General features: G+C 39.1%; 1 protein-coding gene across 4 annotated transcripts in view; it reads left to right on the top strand.

Annotated features, from left to right (window-relative positions):
• Positions 1–5,282: 5,282 nt before the first annotated feature.
• Positions 5,283–20,767, top strand: part of LOC135697767 (keratin-associated protein 19-2-like) — a 34,861-nt gene continuing 19,376 nt past the window's right edge. Inside the window, exons 1-4 of one of the 4 annotated variants that reach the window (XM_065217581.1) lie at positions 5,283–5,539; positions 17,680–17,929; positions 17,999–18,150; positions 18,221–18,332. In XM_065217581.1, coding sequence (XP_065073653.1) covers positions 5,516–5,539; positions 17,680–17,929; positions 17,999–18,150; positions 18,221–18,332 — 538 coding nt within the window. In that variant the 5' untranslated portion in view covers positions 5,283–5,515. Of the gene's footprint in view, positions 5,540–17,679; positions 17,930–17,998; positions 18,151–18,220; positions 18,676–20,767 lie in introns of those variants that run through there. The other 3 variants (XM_065217580.1, XM_065217579.1, XM_065217578.1) reach the window with 3 other exon arrangements.

Genomic DNA, 20,767 nt, shown 5'->3' with positions numbered 1-20,767 from the left:
GGCCGTCGTAATCCGGCCGTCGCAATCCGGCCTTCGCAATCCGGCCGTCGCAATCCGGCCGCTGCAATCTGGCCGCCGAAATCCGGTCACCACAATCCGGCAACCGCAATCCGGTCAACACTATCCGGCCACCGCCATCCGGCCACCGCCATCCGGCCACCACCATCCGGCCACCACCATCTGGCCACCACCATTCGGCCACCACCATCCAGCCACTGCTCTCTGGCTGTTTCACTCCGCCATCGGGACAGCCCACACCGACTCGCACACTAGAACAGATAGATCCACCCAATAAACATCACCATTGCGATATTTAGGACAGCTTACACCAAAAATTCCCCCTCACTGACAAATCCTGGGACCCAGGAACAAAAGAGGTCTTTGGTGCCCATCCCAGTGGCTGCCGACAGGCTTAGACCAGCAGCTAGGGGTCTAGGCACGTCCCCTTCTGGGACGGCGCATAATCTCCCGGGGTCCAACAAATAAAGGGTTTCAGAGAGGAAGTGAAGGACCCCTGGTTCGTGGTTTTGATGCTGTCCAGTCTCCTGGAATCATACGACGGATTGATAATGGCGCTCGAAAGTCGACCAGATGCGGATCTGATGGTCGATTTTGTGAAGGGAAAGTTGCTGGACGAAGTAAGACGTCGTGTGGAGAACGCTTCACTCAGTAAGAAAGCGCTAGCGACAGTTTCCTGGAAGAAGAAACATGCGGAGAAGCAATTAGTGAAGAAAGAGAAAGTATGCCATTATTGCAAGAGGGGTACTTCCGGCGTGATTGTGATCGTGCGCAGAAGGAGAATTCTCAGTTAGCAAATATCGCTGTTAAATCGGAGTCTGGAGTCTGTGTGTTGCTGCTGGAGTAGCTGGAGAAGCTGGTGTGTGGTACCTTTACTCAGGTGCCACTTCCCACATGACGAACAACTCTGACATTCTGGAAGAGCTGGATGATTCGAAAGCGACGACCATTAGTTTGGCCGATGGTTACTCAATCATGTCGGTCGGTGTTGGTTCTGGACGGCTTGTTTCTGTGAATGGAAAAGACGGTCGAATGAACGTGAAGCTGTAGAATGTGTTCCACGTTCCGTCGCTTGCGGGAAATCTGCTATTGGTGGGTCAACGGAAAGGTGGTATGTACCATCTGAAGCAATTGTCAGAGCGGGCGTTCTTGGCAGACCCAAAGCACGGTGAACGGTGTCCGCACTTGTGGCATCGTAGGTTCGGACACAGAGATGCACAAGCGGTGCTGAAGATAGTGCGTGAGGACCTGGGACATGGGTTGAAGATAGGCTCTTGTGAAGTGCAATCGATTTGTGGTTGCTGCTGTGAGGGGAAAATGTTGAAAGGTTCTTTTCCAAAGGCGTGTACGACAAGTTCGATTGCTGTTGGAGACCTGATTCATGTCAACCTGGGAGGTCCGATGGAAGTAGCAACACCAAGAGGCAATTGTTTCTACATTGCTTTGGTGGATGACTACAGCCGTTACTCCGTCGTATACCCGCTCCAGAGGAAGTCCGATGCTGGGGAGAAAATCCGTGAGTATTGCGCATTATTGGAAAATCAGTTTGGTCGATACCCAAAATGTATTCGTTCTGATGGGGGTGGCGAAGGGATCGTGGTACAGCAAACGGCACTGTATTCATCACAACAGAACGGTGTGGTAGAGCACAAGAACAGATACCTTGTAGAGATGATACGATGTACAGAACTTTGGTCGGCGCGCTTCTTTTTATAGCGGTGTGCGCAAGACCGGATGCGGCATGCGTTGCGATACTTGGCTGAAAGGTGAGTGCGCCGACAGAAGCGGACTGCGTCGCGGCCAAAAGAGTGGTCCGTTACCTGAAAACTACGAAGGACTGGAGTTTGAATTTTAATACCGATGAGGACTGGAGGTTGAATTTTAATACCGATGAGGGTCTAACTGGCCATTCCGATGCCGATTAAGCTGGTGATATTGAAACACGCAAGTCTACAACTGGTTTCGCCTTCCACTATGCCGGCGGAGCAGTTTCTTGGGTTAGCCAAAGACAGAATTGTGTCACGCTTTCATCAATGGAGTCGGAATATGTGTCACTGACTTAAGCAAGCCAGGCGCTGGTATGGTTGCTGAGTCTGAGTCTTGGTGTGCAACTAGGTGGTCCGGGAACTATTCGTGAGGACAACCAAAGTTGTATCAAGTTTGTCGGTGCAGAAAGGTCTACTCGTCGATCCCAGCATATCGAAACAAGGTAATACTACGTAAAGCAGCTGTTCGAAGACAAGGTGCTGGATCTAGAGTACTGTTCAAGGGAAAATATGGTGGCTGAAATTTTGACTAAGCCATTGGTTACCATCAAGCACCATAAGCTGGCTAGAATGCTAGGTCTATCATCGTGAGCAGAACATGTTCGTTGAGGAGGAGTGTTCGAGGTGCAACGATCGTACTAATAACGTAGCCGTACCAGTCTATAGCTGTCTACCGGCCGCTGAGCAAGATGTGCCATTTTATTCAATCAACAAAGTGTACTCGTTGTGAGCGCATCGTTAAAGAGAATAGATCTAATTTACTGTTTTACATAAAACTCTTAGCCTTTCATTTCACTGGAACTTCATCCCAAGACTTATTGGTGGCTGATCCATCACTACCAGATGTATTCATTTCCTCAGAAGAAAAATTGCAAACGTCCCCTATGTAATTAGAGCACGAGCCCTTGTATAGGTATTTCCAATTACCCCAAGTAAATGAAATAAACAAATTTCCTTGGTCTTTTTAGTAAACATTTATTGAGCGATCCTTCTTAATTCATAGTAATTGTGAGTAGTAGTCCCCCAATGTCATCTTGCCCCATAACTAAGTGATGCTATCTTTGACTTATTTAGAACCCAGGTGCAATTTTAACTAAGTTGTGGCACTTAAAGATTGTACAAGAAAAAAATGCAACACTTTCTTTTGTGTATAACTTTTTATTGCATGGGTAAACATAAAATTTGATGAAATTTTAAGTAAAACTAGTATAGAGTGTAACATTTACATATGAAAAATCTCGTCACATTCTGGCAAGTGGTTATCGAGATGGCTTCCAAGCAAGAAGTGTTTTGACAAAAAATATGGGAGCAGTCGAGGAAAATCCAGGCCAGTCCTACCAGGTGAATCGCGAATTAGTTTGGAATCGAAAATTCGATAGTGTCCCGTGTGGTAAAATCGTTCAAGGAGACCCAGATGACCCGGCGGCGAGATGGCAGTGGAAGAAAAACGAAGACGACCGACCCGTGAACGCAAAGAAGGTGAGGAATTACTTCAAGCGCAATCCGAACCATTCGATTCGGGACGTGGCCAAGAAGGTCAATTTTTCCGTCTGGTTCGTCCAGCAGAAAATTAAACGGACCGGAATTCATGTCTTCAAGGTTAGAAAGGCACCAAACCGAACCGATAAACAGAATACGGCGGCCAAATCCCGCGCCAGGAAGCTGTACCGCGAGAGATTGGTGCAGCCGAACTGCATCGTATTGGACGACGAGACGAACATTAAAGTGAACGCCAAGCGGATCCCCGGTCTGGAGACAAGTCCCGTCTGGATGTTCCGCAGAAGTTCCGGAAGAAGAAGGTCGACAAATTTGCCAAGAAGTACTTAGTATGGCATGCGATCTGTGGGTGTGGCAAATTCAGCAAGCCGTACGTAAGGACCTGCACCATCAACGGCCAAATATATAAAGAAGAATACCTCCAGAAGCGCCTGCTGTCCATCCTCCGGTCTCACTAAGGTGACACTCTGTTTTGGCCGGATCTGGCATCGTGCCATTACGCGAAAATAGTGATGGAATGGTAACGATGTTGTTTTTGTGCCGAAGGAGGTAAATCCGTCAAACTTGCCAGAACTTCGCCCAATAGTAAAATTCTTGGCAATTATGTAGGGCAAGCTCCGGAAACAGTGAAGGTCTTCAAAAACGACAAGGATTTGAAGACTGAGTGGATGAAAGTGTGTAAGAAAGATGGCGCAAGTGTTGCACAGGATTTGAGGGGTAGCGTTAAGTCCAAGGTGCGGGCATTTATCCTAGGAGAGGAGGTTGAACAAACAAACTTTGCCAACATTATTGTTAATATATGTTTAATTATTCCCTGAGAGTTTCAAAAATATCCAACTGAAAATGAATTTTTGGTGATCATTTTGTTTGTTCCATTTTTTTCGAGTAAAGTCTTGAATTGGTGTCTCGTTATTCAGGAGAAGAAATGATAAATAAATACATTTGTAATTATTACCAAGCTTTCACAGGCTATGCAAAGGCTGATCTACATTTTTTTTTATCATAAATCCACCGCTTAGTGAAAGTTTGCCATTTCGCTAAACGATTGCTCCCGCTGTGCCTAAAGCGATCATCATGTTCAAACTCATCTCAATTGAGCATGAATGGACCGAGCACCGTTCTACCACCCCCTCCCAATAGCTAATGGGAAGTGAGTATGTTGGTGGTGTCGCGTCATAAGCCCAGGTGACGTTTCGCTGAACCGAAGCCGCCAAAGTTCGCGTACCGTACGACACCTCCCAAGAGAGCAAATAGCAGTGCTCATCAAACGAAACGCAAACGCAGGTTACTCGAAGATCGCACTTTTCTGCCGAAAAAATCGTCTCTATAAATTCATTGTTTCCCGGCACAGGTCGTTTATTTCCAGCCGCGCACCGTCTCAAGCAGGTAACGCCAGAGATAAGTCGTCTCCTTCGCGCGTTTCGCGTTTCTTTACTTTGCCGCTGCATTTATTGTGTTTAAGCATCCGCGATTTTGTATTTTTAGTGATTCGCTTCGTTCTTTTTGTTTTTTATTAGGTTATTTTTTACGTTTCTTTCGTTCACCCAAGCCAATCGTACCCGTTTTACATTTTCTGTTTTCGCGCGGATCTCGTTGGCTGTTGTCGGGGTGGGAAAATTGCTGTTGCTACTCTAACTGATTGCATACAATTTGGAGTTGAAAGTCACCCAAGTGGAAAATGTAGCTGGGTGCAAAATCAGCCATCACCCACCGTTCGTCGTCATCATCATTAGCATCAGTTTTGTGCCAACACTAAGAAACTGTTTTTTTTTTACTTCTCGAATCTCTGCTGTGTCATTATTATTTTTGAGACTGGCGGAAAAGTTAACGACGAATTTGCCATTGTTTGAACAGTGTCTTGATTTTCTTTTTTTTTTCGGTGATTAAATGGTGTAGTAAGACAGTGCGGAAAGATTCAAACGTAAAAAAGGAAAGTGCTTGAGCAGCAATTTTCCCTCTTCCGGGCACTCGGAGGAAAGGGTTTAGAAGTGCGATGTGTCGTAAGAAGTGAACATGCAAACAATGCGAGTTTGAAGAGTTGGTTGTTTTGTTTCAGTTTTCAGCTAGGATTGAATTTATCTTGTGAATCAATTTTTGATTAAGGGTAAATAAAAAAAAAAAGTTTTTGTGTTATTGTAAATACCGGTGAATATAAAACAATCGTTGGACAATATTGAAACATTTTTGCAGTGAAACAAAAAAACACGGCTGGTTTAAGTTTGTGGAAAATAACGATGATAGCGGAACGATCGATGAAGGTAAGAGTTTTCTCTCTTTATTTAATTTTTTAGATTATTTTGTTGGTAAAGTTAAACAAGTTTTTTTTTTCCTGCGAGAGCAATCGGTTTTTCCTCTTCAACTTGGAACGTGCAATAAAAAGTTGTTTTGGCAATCGGATGAAAAAAAGTGAGGTTTAGTTCATGAGCGAGCAACTGAAACATTTTCTTCTAATTGAAGTCTCGACCACTTCATGCAGAAGATTTGAGTTGTAAACCTTAAAGGAAAGCTTACTGCACTGGAAAAAGTCGGTTCGATTGAATTTTTTTCTTAAAGCTGTACAAAATCTAAAACAACCAGTTTTTTTTTTCTATTTTTTAAAATAAAATGTACGAGTAAAAACATGTTTTCTATATCATCATGGCACAAAGTTTTACTCGAATAAAGATCAAATAGAGAGTTTAAAAAGGCCATTCTACGTCATTCAAAGGGAGGAAAAAAATGTCCTTCTCTTTCATTTTACATTTCAAGTAAGTTAATAATTTGATCCGATCCGAAAATCACCTCATTCTTCAAATCGGAGGAGCTTTTCCGGCAAACTCGAAACTTTTTCTCCGGCCCCAAGAAGATGAATCGGATATTTTTTTTCCAGCATCAGCAAGCACCATCGGGGATGTGATTGTCTCGTCTGGGGTAGCTTTTAAATAGCATGTAATTAATTATATCATCAATTTGACACAAACTTCACAGAAAGGATGGAACGTCGTGGACCCTTGTCCCTTGTCCTTTTTGTCATAGTAACCTTTGCTTTCAATAGGAAACCTTTCGAGATTGTAACCTTTAATGATGGATTTATCACTAAAGAGGATTTTGATTACTCTGTATCGTCAGTGAAGGTGGTTCTCGAGAAAAAATAAAACTGATAATTGGGTTTCCCGTGCTTTGATGATGCACCTCTGTAGGTCAAAAAATGGCGAAACGCTTTTGGGCATTTTTTTTGTAGGCCGATAATTAGCTATCTGTGAACGATGGAATGTGTTCGATACATTTCTCATAGCTTTACAGCATAGCATGCAACTTTGACAATATTTATTTATTTAATTATTTATTTAATGCGTCAATTATTCCGCAGACCACTTTTAAGTTACATGGTTTGTCTTAAATTATCCTTTACTGCCATTCTACGCATATCTATGCCTCAGGTCACTCTACTGCTCGCTTGTGCGATCCTTATTGGAGTCAAGTTTAGTTGTTTGGTGCCCTTTCCATGCTAGCTGGATCACTAGAATTGAATTCGTTCAACGCAAGTTTGTGAGATATGATCTTCGTTTCCTCAACTGGCGTAACCCAATAAACTTGCCACCGTACGAGGAGCGTTGCCGTCTCCTGGGAATCGATCCATTAGTGGTGAGACGGACGGTCGCTAAAGCTATGTTCGCTGGAAAGCTGCTTGTGACATTCACTGTCCAACACTGCTGGTCCAGCTAAATATGTATGCACTTGAGAGGCCTCTTCGTTAACGCGACTTTCTGTTTTTGGAACCACGGCACCGAAATTATACACAACACGAGCCAATTCGAGCAATCAGCCGGCAATTCAACAACTGATTTTATATGATCGATTTCAATGTATCAGCTGACGTGTTTCATCATCGGCTACTTGGCCTTTTCTGTACCGTTGACCGTAACTATTTAGTTTAAGTTTTATTCATTTGGACAATAATTGTCAGTTGAATTTTTCAATATACAAATAAACATCTGTTCCATGTTCTAAAAGTAACATCTTAGAAAATCGCGAATAATGTTTCGAATCATTTCTGCTCATTGGAAGACATAGAAGTTAAAATAAGTTAGTGTATTGTTCACATTTCAACAGAATCAATTTGTTTTAGTGAAAACTACTGAAATTACCTTCAATGAAATTAGTCAAGCCTATTTTTATACGAAAACAATTCAGTGGGACTGTTATGCCGAGAAATTTGCTATGAAGTAGGAAATTCTACGTATATCAGTCCCACTAAGAACTATTCCTTTCCGTGTTGCTTTGATGGCCACGTTCCGTTTGACGTCTTTTCTCTTGTGGTTGTGTTTACATGAGCGTGCTTAAGTTCTCAGTGAAGTTTTGAAAGTGGATAGTTTGCATAGGTTTGCATCATTAACTGAAATCAACAATAAGTGAGTTGACATTGCTGCAATCGTCGTTTGTTACATCTATAAAGCCTATAATTATGGGAATCTTGAGAAACAAATGGTGAATGCTCTGTGCAGAACACAATAAGATTGTCGATCGATGATTTCAAGGAAGACTTTGGAAATTAATTAATTTATCTTTATTAGGGAGGCTTTCAGTCTTGGGCTGGTTCGCCTCCAAACTTTGGAAAAATTAACATACACAGTAAGGATTTCAAGAGTAAGGATGCCCCGTAACGTGGGTAGATCACCTTTTCGTGGTACGTTACGGGATGTAAGATCTACCACCAATTCCTTGTCCCGACTACTTCAAACTAGGGGAACAGGATTTTTCAGTAATCAAAAGAACACATCTTAGTCCTTGTTACTTTTTATGACTTGTTGATAGTGGCAAAACTTGGCTTTGTCCACCGAGGATGATCTTGAAACAAGGAAACAATGAGTTGGTTAGTCTTCATCTATGTGATTCCTAATCTTCAATTCATTGTTTCCTAGTTTGAAGTGGTTAAGACTAGGGTTCTGATGCATGGTCATTATCGGTGTCATTTCTTAATTTTGTTGCTAAGGAATCGAATTTTGACTGACAAAGGGGCGCGCCTTTGGAGGGTGTTTCAACACTCTGAAGGGTAAAAAGAGCGGGACCGTTCAATTAGAGTCGGATCCTTGCGATAAATGCAAGCTTGACATCTGTAAAAATCGAATACTTCATCATTTCTCAATAGTGATGAAATAATATGACATGCACTATACTAAGGACACGGGATATACTACAATAGATCAAATTACTGGTCGCCGTGGTGTTAGGTCTCGAACAGAGGAAAAAAAAAGGATTTCATTATAACGGGTGTTCAATAAAAAATGAAATTTTTTTTTTTCAACGAATTCAGTATATTTTTTAATAAAAACATAATGTTTATTCTTCAAAAACACGTCAATGAATATTGCAGAAGGGACCCTGGTCAGCCGTACAACGCAACCTAGTCGCTATGCTCTCACAAGAGCGCTGGATGGCACTGAAATCATTCTCATTTTTTTATTGAACACCCGTTATTCAACCAAATGCAACCACGGTAGTATATTGAGAACATTCTAACGACTAAATTTACGAAATGACTATACGACGACGGATATTCGGAATCAATCTACAGGAACCTTATTTTAACTACAAAATATGGTACCAGCTATCAACTAGATGAATGAACACATCAAGTGACAGAAAGTGCCATCATTATTAACTGCGTTGCTTCGAGTTGTTTTAGACAATAATACGTACTTTTTGAATCATGCAAATATTGGAAGATGTTTATACATCGCTGCTACACACAATTGTTATTTTGTCTTTGGTTTATTTTAAGATCATTACAATGCTTCTTATCATTTGATTATTATTACTCTAATAATGCATAGTTTGAAATCTGAACTATAATCTGGTGTCTTAATATGAATTCCCGTTTCTCTTAATATTTTTCATCATAAAATAAAGCTTTTACTTCTATTTTTCATCCTAAAATAATGCTTCTACTTCCCGAAATGAATCATTGCGTTTCTTTGGATCATATAAAACCTGTTTCAATCATTCGTGCACTCAAATCGATTCGTTAATAAAAGATTAAGTAAAAAAAATCTTTGTGGGACAGTTATGCGTAGAATTTCAACATGTGACAATTAGACTTGATGTTGTTTTAAATAAGCCAAAAACAACTTACATGTTTCTTTTCTATTTTCATTCGAAAGTTTACCTAAAAAAGTATTGTTTTATGAACAAAAGTGAAAAACGTCTGAGAGTAACATGGGATAGATATGCGTAGAACGGCAGTATATGTATATAATGATTTACAGCATTTGGTGGAAAACATATGTTGGGTATTCGACACTGCACTTCTCAATCTGTGCTGAGTACTTTATCTGTGCCACAAGCTGTGCCAAGCGTTGTGCCGAACGTGCCGAAGTGCCGCAATCAAGGTGTCAGTCTCAGTATACCATGAGTTATGACTTTTGAGAATGTTTGCTTACAACTATATATTTAATATTATATTAACTGCCTATAATCCCATATCAGTCCCATATGGAAAAAGTAGGCATTGAGAAAATGGCAGTCGAAGTTACAATGTGCAATTCCCATGTAAATATGTGATAAATGATAGTAAATTAATTGAACATTTTTTCAGGTTAAAATCTGTTGCAATGAAGCTTGCATGTTTTGTTATATCAAGGAAAAATATAGCAATTCAAAAAGCAGACCTTTAACTTGAACTATGGGCAATTTAATTTCAGGATGGGACTGATATGCGATTATTTTGCTTGATGTGACAAACTGACCTGATGTTGTTTTCACATTTTTCATGATCAAAGTCCATAGTTTTATCACATAATATGAAAGTAGATGCCAATTGATAGTGGATAGCGTTGGTATCTAAAAATTGACGAAAATCCATATGGGACTGATATGCGATTATAGGCAGTTAATGTCCTATTTAACAAATGATACGTTTGCTAATTTTTATCAAGTCTAAAATTTGCAAAATTTTGCTGATTTTCAGCGATTTAAATTTGGTGCGTAGATGTACTATGGCTTATGTTGTGCAGAAAACTTTCCTGAAGGGCACCTAATATTGTGGAGCAATATTAGGTTATTCAATTCAATGTTAAGAATACCTACCATGGTTCAAGAAAGGCGCCGGTGGTGTAGTGGTAAGCGTGATTACCTCTCACCCCAGCAGGCTTGGGTTCAATCCCAGTCGGCGCCGCCGGGATGTTCTGAGGCATAACATCTCTGATCACGCCTTCCTTCGGATGGGAAGTAAAGCCGTTGGTCCCCGGTTCATGAGTTGATGGGTCGATAGGTAGGGTCCAGGTGTGGGAGAGCTGCCTTCCTGGCACGTCGGTAGCATTGGTGCTCAGCACGGAAAACAAGATCGACGGAAAAAACAAACCAAAGGAAAAAATACCATGGTTCAAGTTATTGCTACAAACATCGCTGTCATTATTAAGAGCAACAAATTCAAATTCAGTGTGTCCTTTAGAATTTCGAATCATAACGCTGTTAGTAAAGTCAATATCTTGTACTGCACATCCAGCATAATCGAGTAAATCCCGTGCGTTTTCCTCCGCTCGTTCAATTGTTCTTGGGATATCATCATAATTTGGTAGTTCAGACGTCTTAGCAGACTTGGAAACTTCAGCGCTGTTTCATTACGATGTACAATGAACTTTTTCATTTGCACCTTCTGCATTCTCTGTTCTACCTCCTTCATGGTGAAATTAACGACAGTGTGATTCATGCTCGTCATAGATCATAGCTCTCTGAATGCTGTCTCGCACGGTTGGCTTGATAAATTCGGTACAATGAATAGTTCAGGGATATTATTCTCTCGACACTGTACTAAGAATGTATTTGCTTGATGTGGAGATTTATTTCGTCATACTCCAGCTCCAACTGTTTCCAACAGTAATAGTACGTTCAGACTACAGAGTTATAACATGTTATAGCGCTATCTTGATGGTGGTTTCTGTGTTGCAATTAGTTGACAACCGTTATAACATGTTATAACTGCTCAGTCTGGACAGCGCTTAAGCCTAAAATTTGAGTTTGTATATTATATGTAATAGTTTTTCAATCGAGCAGCAGTTTTGACATCAGCACATAACCACGGACCTGGATGGCCATAGGAGCGTGACCAGGAAGATCCGAAACATCTGTCAAAGTAGTCAATCCATGAAACTGATCCTAGAGCTCCGCGGTTTTTTTTCGAAAACACTTGGAACTGTGATATAAGAAAGAGTTTGGGGTCGTCACATAAAAATCGACCAGGATAGCCATGGGATCATCCTCATAAAGATCCGGAACATCCGTAAAAGTGATTCATCCATGAAACTGATTCTAGAGCTCCGCGTTTTTTTTTTTCGAAAACACTAGTAACTGTGATATAAGAAATATTATAGGAAGATCCGAAAGATCCTTAAAAGTAGTGCATCGATGAAACTGATCCTAGAGCTCCGGGTTTTTTTTCAAAAACATTAGTAACTGTGATATAAGAAAGAATTTGGGATCATGACATAAACCTGGACCTGGCTGGCCATAGAACCATCCTCCGGAAAATCCGAAACATCCATAAAAGTGGTCCATCCATGAAACTGATCCTAGAGCTCGGCAGTTTTTTCGAAAACACCTGGAACTGTAATATAAGAAAGAATTTGGGGTCACGAGATAAACATGAACCCGGATGGTTATGGAACCGTCCTTCGAAAGATTCGGAGCATCGGTAAAATTGGTTCATCCATGAAACTGATTCTAGAGCTCAGCAGTTTTTTTTTTTAAATCTCTTGGAACTGTGATATAAGAAAGACCGTCCTCTGGAAGATCTGGAACATCCTTAAGAGTGGTAAATCCATGAAACTAATGCTAGAGCTCCACAGTTTATTACAAAAAATATTAGGAACTGTGTTATAAGAATAAATTTGGGGCCGTGACATAAACATGAGCCTGGATGGCCATTGGACCGTCATTCGGAACATCCGTAAAAGTGTTTCATACATGAAACATACTTGAAAAACTCCACAGTTTGAAGTGTTCTCGAGAAAACCGCGAAGTTCTAGAATCAGTATCATCGATGCACCACTTTTACGGATCTTCCAGAAGACAGTTTCATGGCCATCAGGGCTCATGTTTATGTAACGACCCCAAATTAATTCTTATATCACAGTTCCACGTGTTTTCAAAAAAAAAACCGTGAAACTAATGGATCAGTTTTATGGATTGACCATTTCACGGATGTTCCTGATCTTCCAGACAACGATCCCATGGCCATGCAGGTACATGTTGATATCATGACCTAAAATTCTTATATCACAGTTCCTAATGTTTTTGAAAAAACTGCGGAGCTCTAGGATCAGTTTCATTGGTTGACCTCTTTTCCGGATGTTTTGGACCTACCAGAAGATGGCCCCATGGCCATTCGGGTCCATGTTTATGTTATGACCCCAAATTCTTTCTTATATTACAGTTTCTAATGCTTCGAAAAAAAAACCACGGAGTTCGAGGATCAGTTTCATGGATTGTCCATGGCCTTCTAGGTACATGTTTATGTCATGACCCTTAATTAATTTATATATGACACTTCCACGTGTTTTCGAAAAAAACCGTGGGGCTCTAAGATTAGTTTCATAGATTGAACACTTTTAGGGATGTTCCGGATCTTCCGGAGGATGGTCCGATGGCCATCCGGGTCCATGTTTATGTCATGAACCCAAATTATATTTTTATTTCACAGTTCCTAATGTTTTCGAAAAAACCACGGAGTTCTAGAATCAGGGGTTTATGGATACCACTTTTACGGATGTTACGAATCTTTTGAGGCCCGTTCCGTTATCTCCAGGTTCCATATATAGGAACCATGACTGTATTCTGGCTAATTATGAACATTTGTGCCCATTAATCTAATTTATGGATCTTAGGCCACTTGCAAAACCCATAAACACTCCTTTAAAAAAACGTGTAACGATTCTTTTCGCTTTTGAATAAAATAGACTACCCTATTTTTAATATTTTTACAATCAAAATAATTTACAGACCCTAGGAATTCTAGAGGTATCACAATTTTTGAAATTCATTAAGAAATGGCTAAGTTATCCTATTGCAAACTTGCTGTTACACGTTTTTCGGAGGCTTCGTAGTCGGCGTAAAGTATTTTACCCACCGTGGCCACCGTATTCGGAGTGTTCAGTTGAATTTGAAAATTTGGTAGCAATTTGTTAGTAATGATTCGATCCATTTGAGAAGCCCGTGCAATTTATGCAAAAACAACGGTTTGTCAAAACGATCAAATGCTTTGCTGAAATCGGTAAATTACCTTTAAAGAATATTCAACGAACTCAAGTTTGTTGTGGTTGTTCGGCACTTGAAAAAACCGTGTTGCATGCAAGTTACTCTGTTTTTAATTTGAACAATTAGTTTTTCATTGATAATTATTTGTCATGCCAGACGACATGATCGACACCCGTATTTACCATAACATGTTCCGTCCATATCTCCGAAACGAGTTGACCCTTCCTTAATATTCAAAAACTTCATAAAAGATCATTTTATTTTTCAATTGGAGTTGAACACAATCCTGTTTAAAAGAAGACGTGAAGCAAGTCTTTCTAAATTTTGAAATGTCTTGTTCGCATAGATATGTGCCCATTTTGGGATGCATCAAAGAATGTAGATTAATAACATTTTAAACATTTTTGTTTTCAGTGTAGAAAAAATACTTCTTTTTTTATATTTCTTAATGAAAGTTATTTTTTCTCTTCAAATCATCCTTTGGCAACATTTTTGTAGGACTTAACATTATTGAGCTATTTTTTTTTGAGATAATTATGACAAAAAAGTTCTGCCCTTTCCAAATGTCTACGTCTAGATTTTTTTTAAAGAAAATATGTGTGCAAAGTTGCTTAAGTAGATGAAATCTATACACTCACAAAGTTTCTTTGAAATCTGAGAGGGTACTGCCAAACATTTGTCGAGTTAGCGTGAAATTCGTCGTCTGACGTCGCATAAAAAATCTATGAAGAAGGAAAAATATTCCCTATCACGATCATTATCTGAAAAGTTGTGTAAATTTCTTTAAAAAAAGTTGAAAACAGTTTGCTAATTGCTTCAGTTTTACTACTTTCAGTTTCATATAAATGTAACAACAACGGAAAACCATCAGATTTAAGTTTTGTCCTTACAATGTTGGAATTTATTTTTTATTGGATTTTATTTCCAGCTCTGTTGTCGAATAAAACTCTTCAAAAGCTATTCTGATAGACATATTCAGTTCATCGCAGGTATCAAAGTATTTTAGTAAATCTACAGTGGTGTTAGTTAGTTAGTTAGTTAGTTATCTTTATAAAGGAGACTTTCAGCCGAACGCTGGTTCGTCTCTGCGCCACATTGATATTGATCGATTTGTAAATTTTATGTGCCTTCTGTTTACGAGTTTATAGGATTCTTATTTCCTTATTATACAGGGTGCGTGACGAATTTTTGCAGTAAATTTCAAATAGTAATTTCTCATGCTTGTGGAGCATGATTTAGAAATATTTGGCAGCACTGGATAGCTTATACTGTTAGGTGTCAGATGTAAACAAACAGTGTTGAGTAAACGTAAAGATGTCGAAACAAGAGAGCAATCGGTCAGCCGTTGTCGCTTTGTTGCGCGCCGGAGTAAGCGTAAAAGAAATAGCTCGGTCGGTAAATGTGTCTGAAAGAACAGTGTATAACATAAAAAAAAGCTTGGGAAGTGATAAAGTGTCACACACACCTACCCGGAAGAAATATAAGTGCCGCTCCAATGCGGATGAACGGAACCGGGTCAAAAAAGTAGAAAAAATGTTATTTATTTTTTTTTATTATAGTCATTCGTGACTTGTCCGGGGGTGAGATTTGAACTCGTGACTTAGGCGTAAGAGGTCTGGATGTTTACCACTACGTCGGGGTCACCCCCTAATAGAGTAGAAAAAAAATGATTAAAAAGAATCCAGCAAGGTCAATGAGGTCTATGGCACGGGAAATCGGGTGTTCGGACTTCTCAATCCGGCGAGTAATGGCTAAGAACCTCGGTTATAAATCATATGCGCCAATTCATGAATGCTGAGACCAAATCCCGGCGATTGGAAAAAGCTAAAAAACTCCTGAGTCGGTTGAAGCACCCACGTCATATCAATCTTTTTCTCTGATGAAAAAAACTTTAACCAGGATCAAAAGGTGAATCGAAGGAATGACAGGTGGCTTGCACCAGACCGCAGTCAGGTTCCTATCGAAATGTCAACCAAGTTTCCGACTCATGTGATGGTTCTAGGCGTAGTCTCCAGCGTGGGGGATGTAATGCCCCCTTATTTCTTTGATCAAGGACTAAAGGTAACAGCCGATGTATACTTGAAGGTTCTTAAGGATGTTGTTGTACCGTGGATGAAGAAAGTTGCTACTGGCCGTCATTTCATCTTCCAACAAGACGGAGCATCTACTCATACTGCTAATAAAATACAGAAATGGCTTGCGGAAAATATTTCGGAATTTTGGGAGAAAGAAATTTGGCCCCCAAGCAGTCCCGATATCAATCCGTTGGATTATTTTGTATGGGGCTTCGTCGAACGGGATACCAATAGAACCCCTCACACCACACTTAAGTCGCTAAAAGCTAAAATCAAGGCAGTGATGACATCTATGGATCGAAACATTGTAAAACGTGCATGCGGCAGTTTCCGGAAGCGTCTAACTACAGTCGTCGAAAGGGAAGGCGATTTTTTTTGAATAAAATTAGTAACAACTTCCATATGTTGTGAAAGAAAATAAATCACAAAACATTCATTGCTAGAATAACTAACTGGTGTAATTTTTCTCAAATATGTAGTTTACTGCAAAAATTCGTCACGCACCCTGTACCAGTCAGGATATTAACTATTACATGAACTTTTTGTTTTTCCTTATGGGTACTTTTTTAAGTATTACTTCAAACAATAATTTGTAGTAGACTTGCACAGGATGCTCGACGTTTGTCTCATTTCTTAATATTAATTTCCAAATAATGTAGAACATTTCCAGCGCAAAACGCTTAAAATTATTTAAATTTTCTCTCGATCCCGTCCAATTTGAATGAAACATTGCTCACATGATTGCTGCTATCAGTGGTTGCATTTTTCATTTTAATATGTTTTTTTTTTTCTCTACACAGTAACTTTTAAAAAGTGCGTTTAAAAAAATTGCATATATTTTTTTTCAAAAAATCATTGCATGAAAACTATTGATCTGATCAAAATAACATTTGAAAAGAAGTGAAAATTGTATTATGATAGATGGGGGTGTTTTGAGATAATCAACGTTTTACATTCTTTTTATATTAATTTACGAAGTTTTTAATTTATGTGTATTTTTTCCTTAAAGATAATTTACCTAGGGTAAATGTTGGCTTCGGCACCCATTGACTGTTTTCGGCAACCTAAATTTAAACGTTAATTTCACTATGTTTTCCCATCAACGCACTTCCCTGAATGTGTCCAAACGATTGTTTAGCCTTTCAGCTTCAATCTGATTATATGTGAACGATCGAGCAATCCAGTAATGCTACATTTTTCTTCAAATAAAGCATACGCACTACAAAATGGGGTTGATTTCGAGTTGCCGATAATAGAACAGCTGGTTAACACGCAGTTCTAATGGGAAGGTTGCCGAAGAAAAAGAGGCTGCCGACAATAGTCACACTCACCTGAGAAGTTTGGAGCGTTGTAAAAACGCTTTCAAAACGTTTTGAAAAATTCTGTCGATTGGAATGGATAGAGAAGCAAGCAGCAGATGAATGTAAACAAACAGACGCATCATATATGTGCGTGACGCTGAGAAAATGCTAGTAGAAGTGCAGACGCTGCTTAGATTGACGAGAATACGTAAATTCCCCTACCCACAATTTCTTTTCAGATGTCATCTTTATCAAATCAATAGTTTTTGTGTTATGATTTTTTTGTCGGCCTTAGGCCATAATTTGTACCCATACATAAATACAGCAACAGACTAAATTTTCAAAAGCGACCAAAAATATCCGTTAGTACCGTTCCAATGACGCATTCATCTAGATAAAATTGATAAATAGATTCTTAGAAACAATCTTAGATCCATAGGCATTAGAGCCATTCCCCCTGTTTAGCAGTTGTTAAGCCGTCTCGATTATTGGCTTCCATCATTCAAACATGCGAATGATATCTGGAATATGGAATTTTTCCTAATGTCACTGCCCATAATTTCTTCACGAAGCAGGACGGAAAAATACTCGTCACACTGTAGATATTCATTACAAAAAATAACATCTTTGCCCCACTCAATGTGTTGAACGCCAGACCATTAACCGAACAAAGAGAATTGCATTATCCCACGCGCACCACAGGTTCCACGACAGTCAAACGATAACAGCACCATAATGTTGAGCATATTTTAATTATATTTCATTGCCTTCTCGCTCTCTCTCTCCCCGCAGTGTCAGTTTTTCCTATTCACGGTGCTGGTGTCCCTGGATGTGATCAGCAGTCAGCGTACGACGGGTGGCACTGGTAGCGCTGGAAACCAGGCTCGATTGTTCCAACCAGCAGGCCAGGCTCAGGCGGCAGTGGCTGTCGATGAGCGTGGTCCTGAACCGGGTGGATCACAGACAAGTGATGGCGGACGTTCCGCTGAAGCGGGACGGTCCCTGAGAAGCAGCTATTATTCCGGTTCGCCCAACGAGAGACGTAAGTTGAATGGTTATTTTTTAACGATGCCATGTTGTTTGAAGCTCTGATTAATTAACTCTGTTCTAGTTTTCGACTTTGGGTTGCTCGGAAAACCGTACTATGGCAACAGGGGCTATTACCCGAGTGGAGGTTATTATCCACAAACCGGAGGCTACTATCCACAAACCGGAGGGTATTATCCACAGGGAGGGTACTACCCACAAGGAGGCTTCTATCCAGTAAGTAAATAACGGTGTGGTGAACTAGCGCTGTGATAACAATTTCGATTATGCGTTTGTTTCATTTTAGCAGAGCAGCAATCCGGGCTACTATCCTGGAACGAACACCCTCGGAGGTGGTAATCCTTATGTAGGCGGTGGTGTCGGCGGAGGCACCGTTTACGGTGGATACGGAAGCTACGGTGGGTACGGCGGCTACGGCGGTTACGGAGGTAATGGAGGACTACAGTCGTATCTTGGCTACAACAGTGGTAATTATTTCGGTACACGTAATCTGGGCTACGGCTACTACTCCGGTACTAATCCGGCCGGAATATCGAGCGCGAGTCTGGTGAGCGGCTACCGAGGTTACAACTGAACTGCTCTGTGACGTTTCGTGTGAATACTATGTGCTTTTGTGAACGTGAACCATCGTTGAAAACGTGTGCTAAATGTGATAACTCCTATGTATGTAACACCACCAACACCAAAGCGGCTTGGATTCAGTTCCAAAGAAATAATTTATTGTGCTTCATTTTACCCAAAGCATGGCGAAGGCTATTGCGGCTTGTGTAGCAATTTATTTTATCCGATGAATCATTTGAGAAAGTTCTAGCGATCTATTCATTGAACAAGAGTGGTAAGTTCCATGAACTGAGCATGTTACATTAATTTTTATTTCATGCCCAGTCATACTTTTGTGCACCTTTCCTAGGCTTCTTGAGCGTATGTCGTATCTAATTACTTGATTTTTGTTTATTCACTGTTGATTTTTATATTTTTATTTTATTACCAGTCAGGGAGTTGGCATCACAGCATCTTTACTAGCAGCGAAGTTCCACACCAAATGACGAATCAATCAAATGCAACAATCTCCAATTTGCTTGAATCTTTGCATAATTGATTGTTATGATCAATTTTTTACATTATCGATAAAATCCAGTCATTTCCAATCCCGAAAAAAAAATCAAAATTGTGTATTCGAGATTTTCAGCAAATCCTTACTCAAAAACCGCACTTCCAATCAAAATGAAAAAAAAAATGGAAAAAATTGCTTTAAAAATAATAAACACTGTAAAACATTTACAATAATTTTGGGTAAAATTCAAAGTGTTTAAAATTATATTAACATAAAATTAAACTATGCAATATTTTTTTAGTATGTTAAGCAAAAATGCTACCTTTTTTACTAATTTCAAGTTTGACACTTTCAAATTAACAAAATCTAATGTCACTGAAGTTATCCAGTACCATACCATCCATCATGTACTAATTTGTAGTACACAGGAAGCCATCCAGTACCATACCATCCAGAATGCATCATAAATCAACTATTGCATACTTCACGGCGTAAATGGAGCAATTGTGCTAAATTAACTTTTAAATCAAAATTTACAACCATTAATGATATTACATATAATTTAACAATGTATGGTGGGAAAACCAGTGATAAACCATTCCAGTTCTTCACCTAGAATATTCTAGAATATCTAAACAAGACATTTAAACATTAAGACATCTTGGCTAATTGTTTTTAAATTGTTTAATTGATTTTTTTACTTCAAAGAGGAGTTCTTCAAGGAAATTAAAAAATAAATTCCACAAATACTTGCTGGATGGGAATACTGAGTCAAATATAAGTAAAGTGATTTATTCAGAGTATTCAGCAATATCTTAAGAAGACATTTGCATACTTAAACATCATGGCTAATTGTTTTGAAATTGTCTGATTGTTTTTTTTTACTCAGTATTCCCATCCAGCAAGTATTTGCAGAAAAATTTTCAAATTTCTGTGAAGAACTTCTCTTTGAAGTAAAAATAAATCAATCAGACAATTTCAAAACAATTAGCCATGATGTTTAAGTATGCAAATGTCTTCTTAAGATATTGCTGAATACTCTGAATAAATAACTTTACTTATATTTGACTCAGTATTCCCATCCAGCAAGTATTAGTAGAATTTTTTTTTTAATTTCTTTGAAGAACTCCTCTTTGAAGTAAAAATAAATCAATCAGACAATTTCAAAACAATTAGCCATGATGTTTAAGTATGCAAATGTCTTCTTACGATATTACTGAATATTCTGAATAAATCACTTTACTTATATTTGACTCAGTATTCCCATCCAGCAAGTGTTTATAGAAAATTTTTCAAATTTCTTTGAAGAACTCCTCTTTGAAGTAAAAAAATCAATCAAACAATTTAAAAACAATTAGCCAAGATTTCTTAATGTTTAAATGTCTTGTTTAGATATTCTAGAATATTCTAGGTGAAGAACTGGAATGGTTTATCACTGGTTTTCCCACCATACATTGTTAAATTATATGTAATATCATTAATGGTTGTAAATTTTGATTTAAAAGTTAATTTAGCACAATTGCTCCATTTACGCCGTGAAGTATGCAATAGTTGATTTATGATGCATTCTGGATGGTATGGTACTGGATGGCTTCCTGTACTACAAATTAGTACATGCTGGATGGTATGGTACTGGATAACTTCAGTGACATGAAAATCTATGATCATCAACGTTTGGAAATGTTTTTGAGCTTTTGTTCAAACAATTTTATTATGAAATTTATTGTAAATGTTTAACTGCAGCAGGAGCTTATGATTTGTGTAGGAATAGGAGTTTGA

The sequence above is a fragment of the Ochlerotatus camptorhynchus genome, unplaced genomic scaffold (assembly GCF_037179485.1).
Source record: "Ochlerotatus camptorhynchus isolate MF236.1 unplaced genomic scaffold, CSIRO-AGI_Acam_v1.1 ptg000077l, whole genome shotgun sequence".
Taxonomy (NCBI): Eukaryota; Metazoa; Arthropoda; class Insecta; order Diptera; family Culicidae; genus Ochlerotatus; species Ochlerotatus camptorhynchus.
This window is presented reverse-complemented; position numbering and strand designations above follow the sequence as displayed.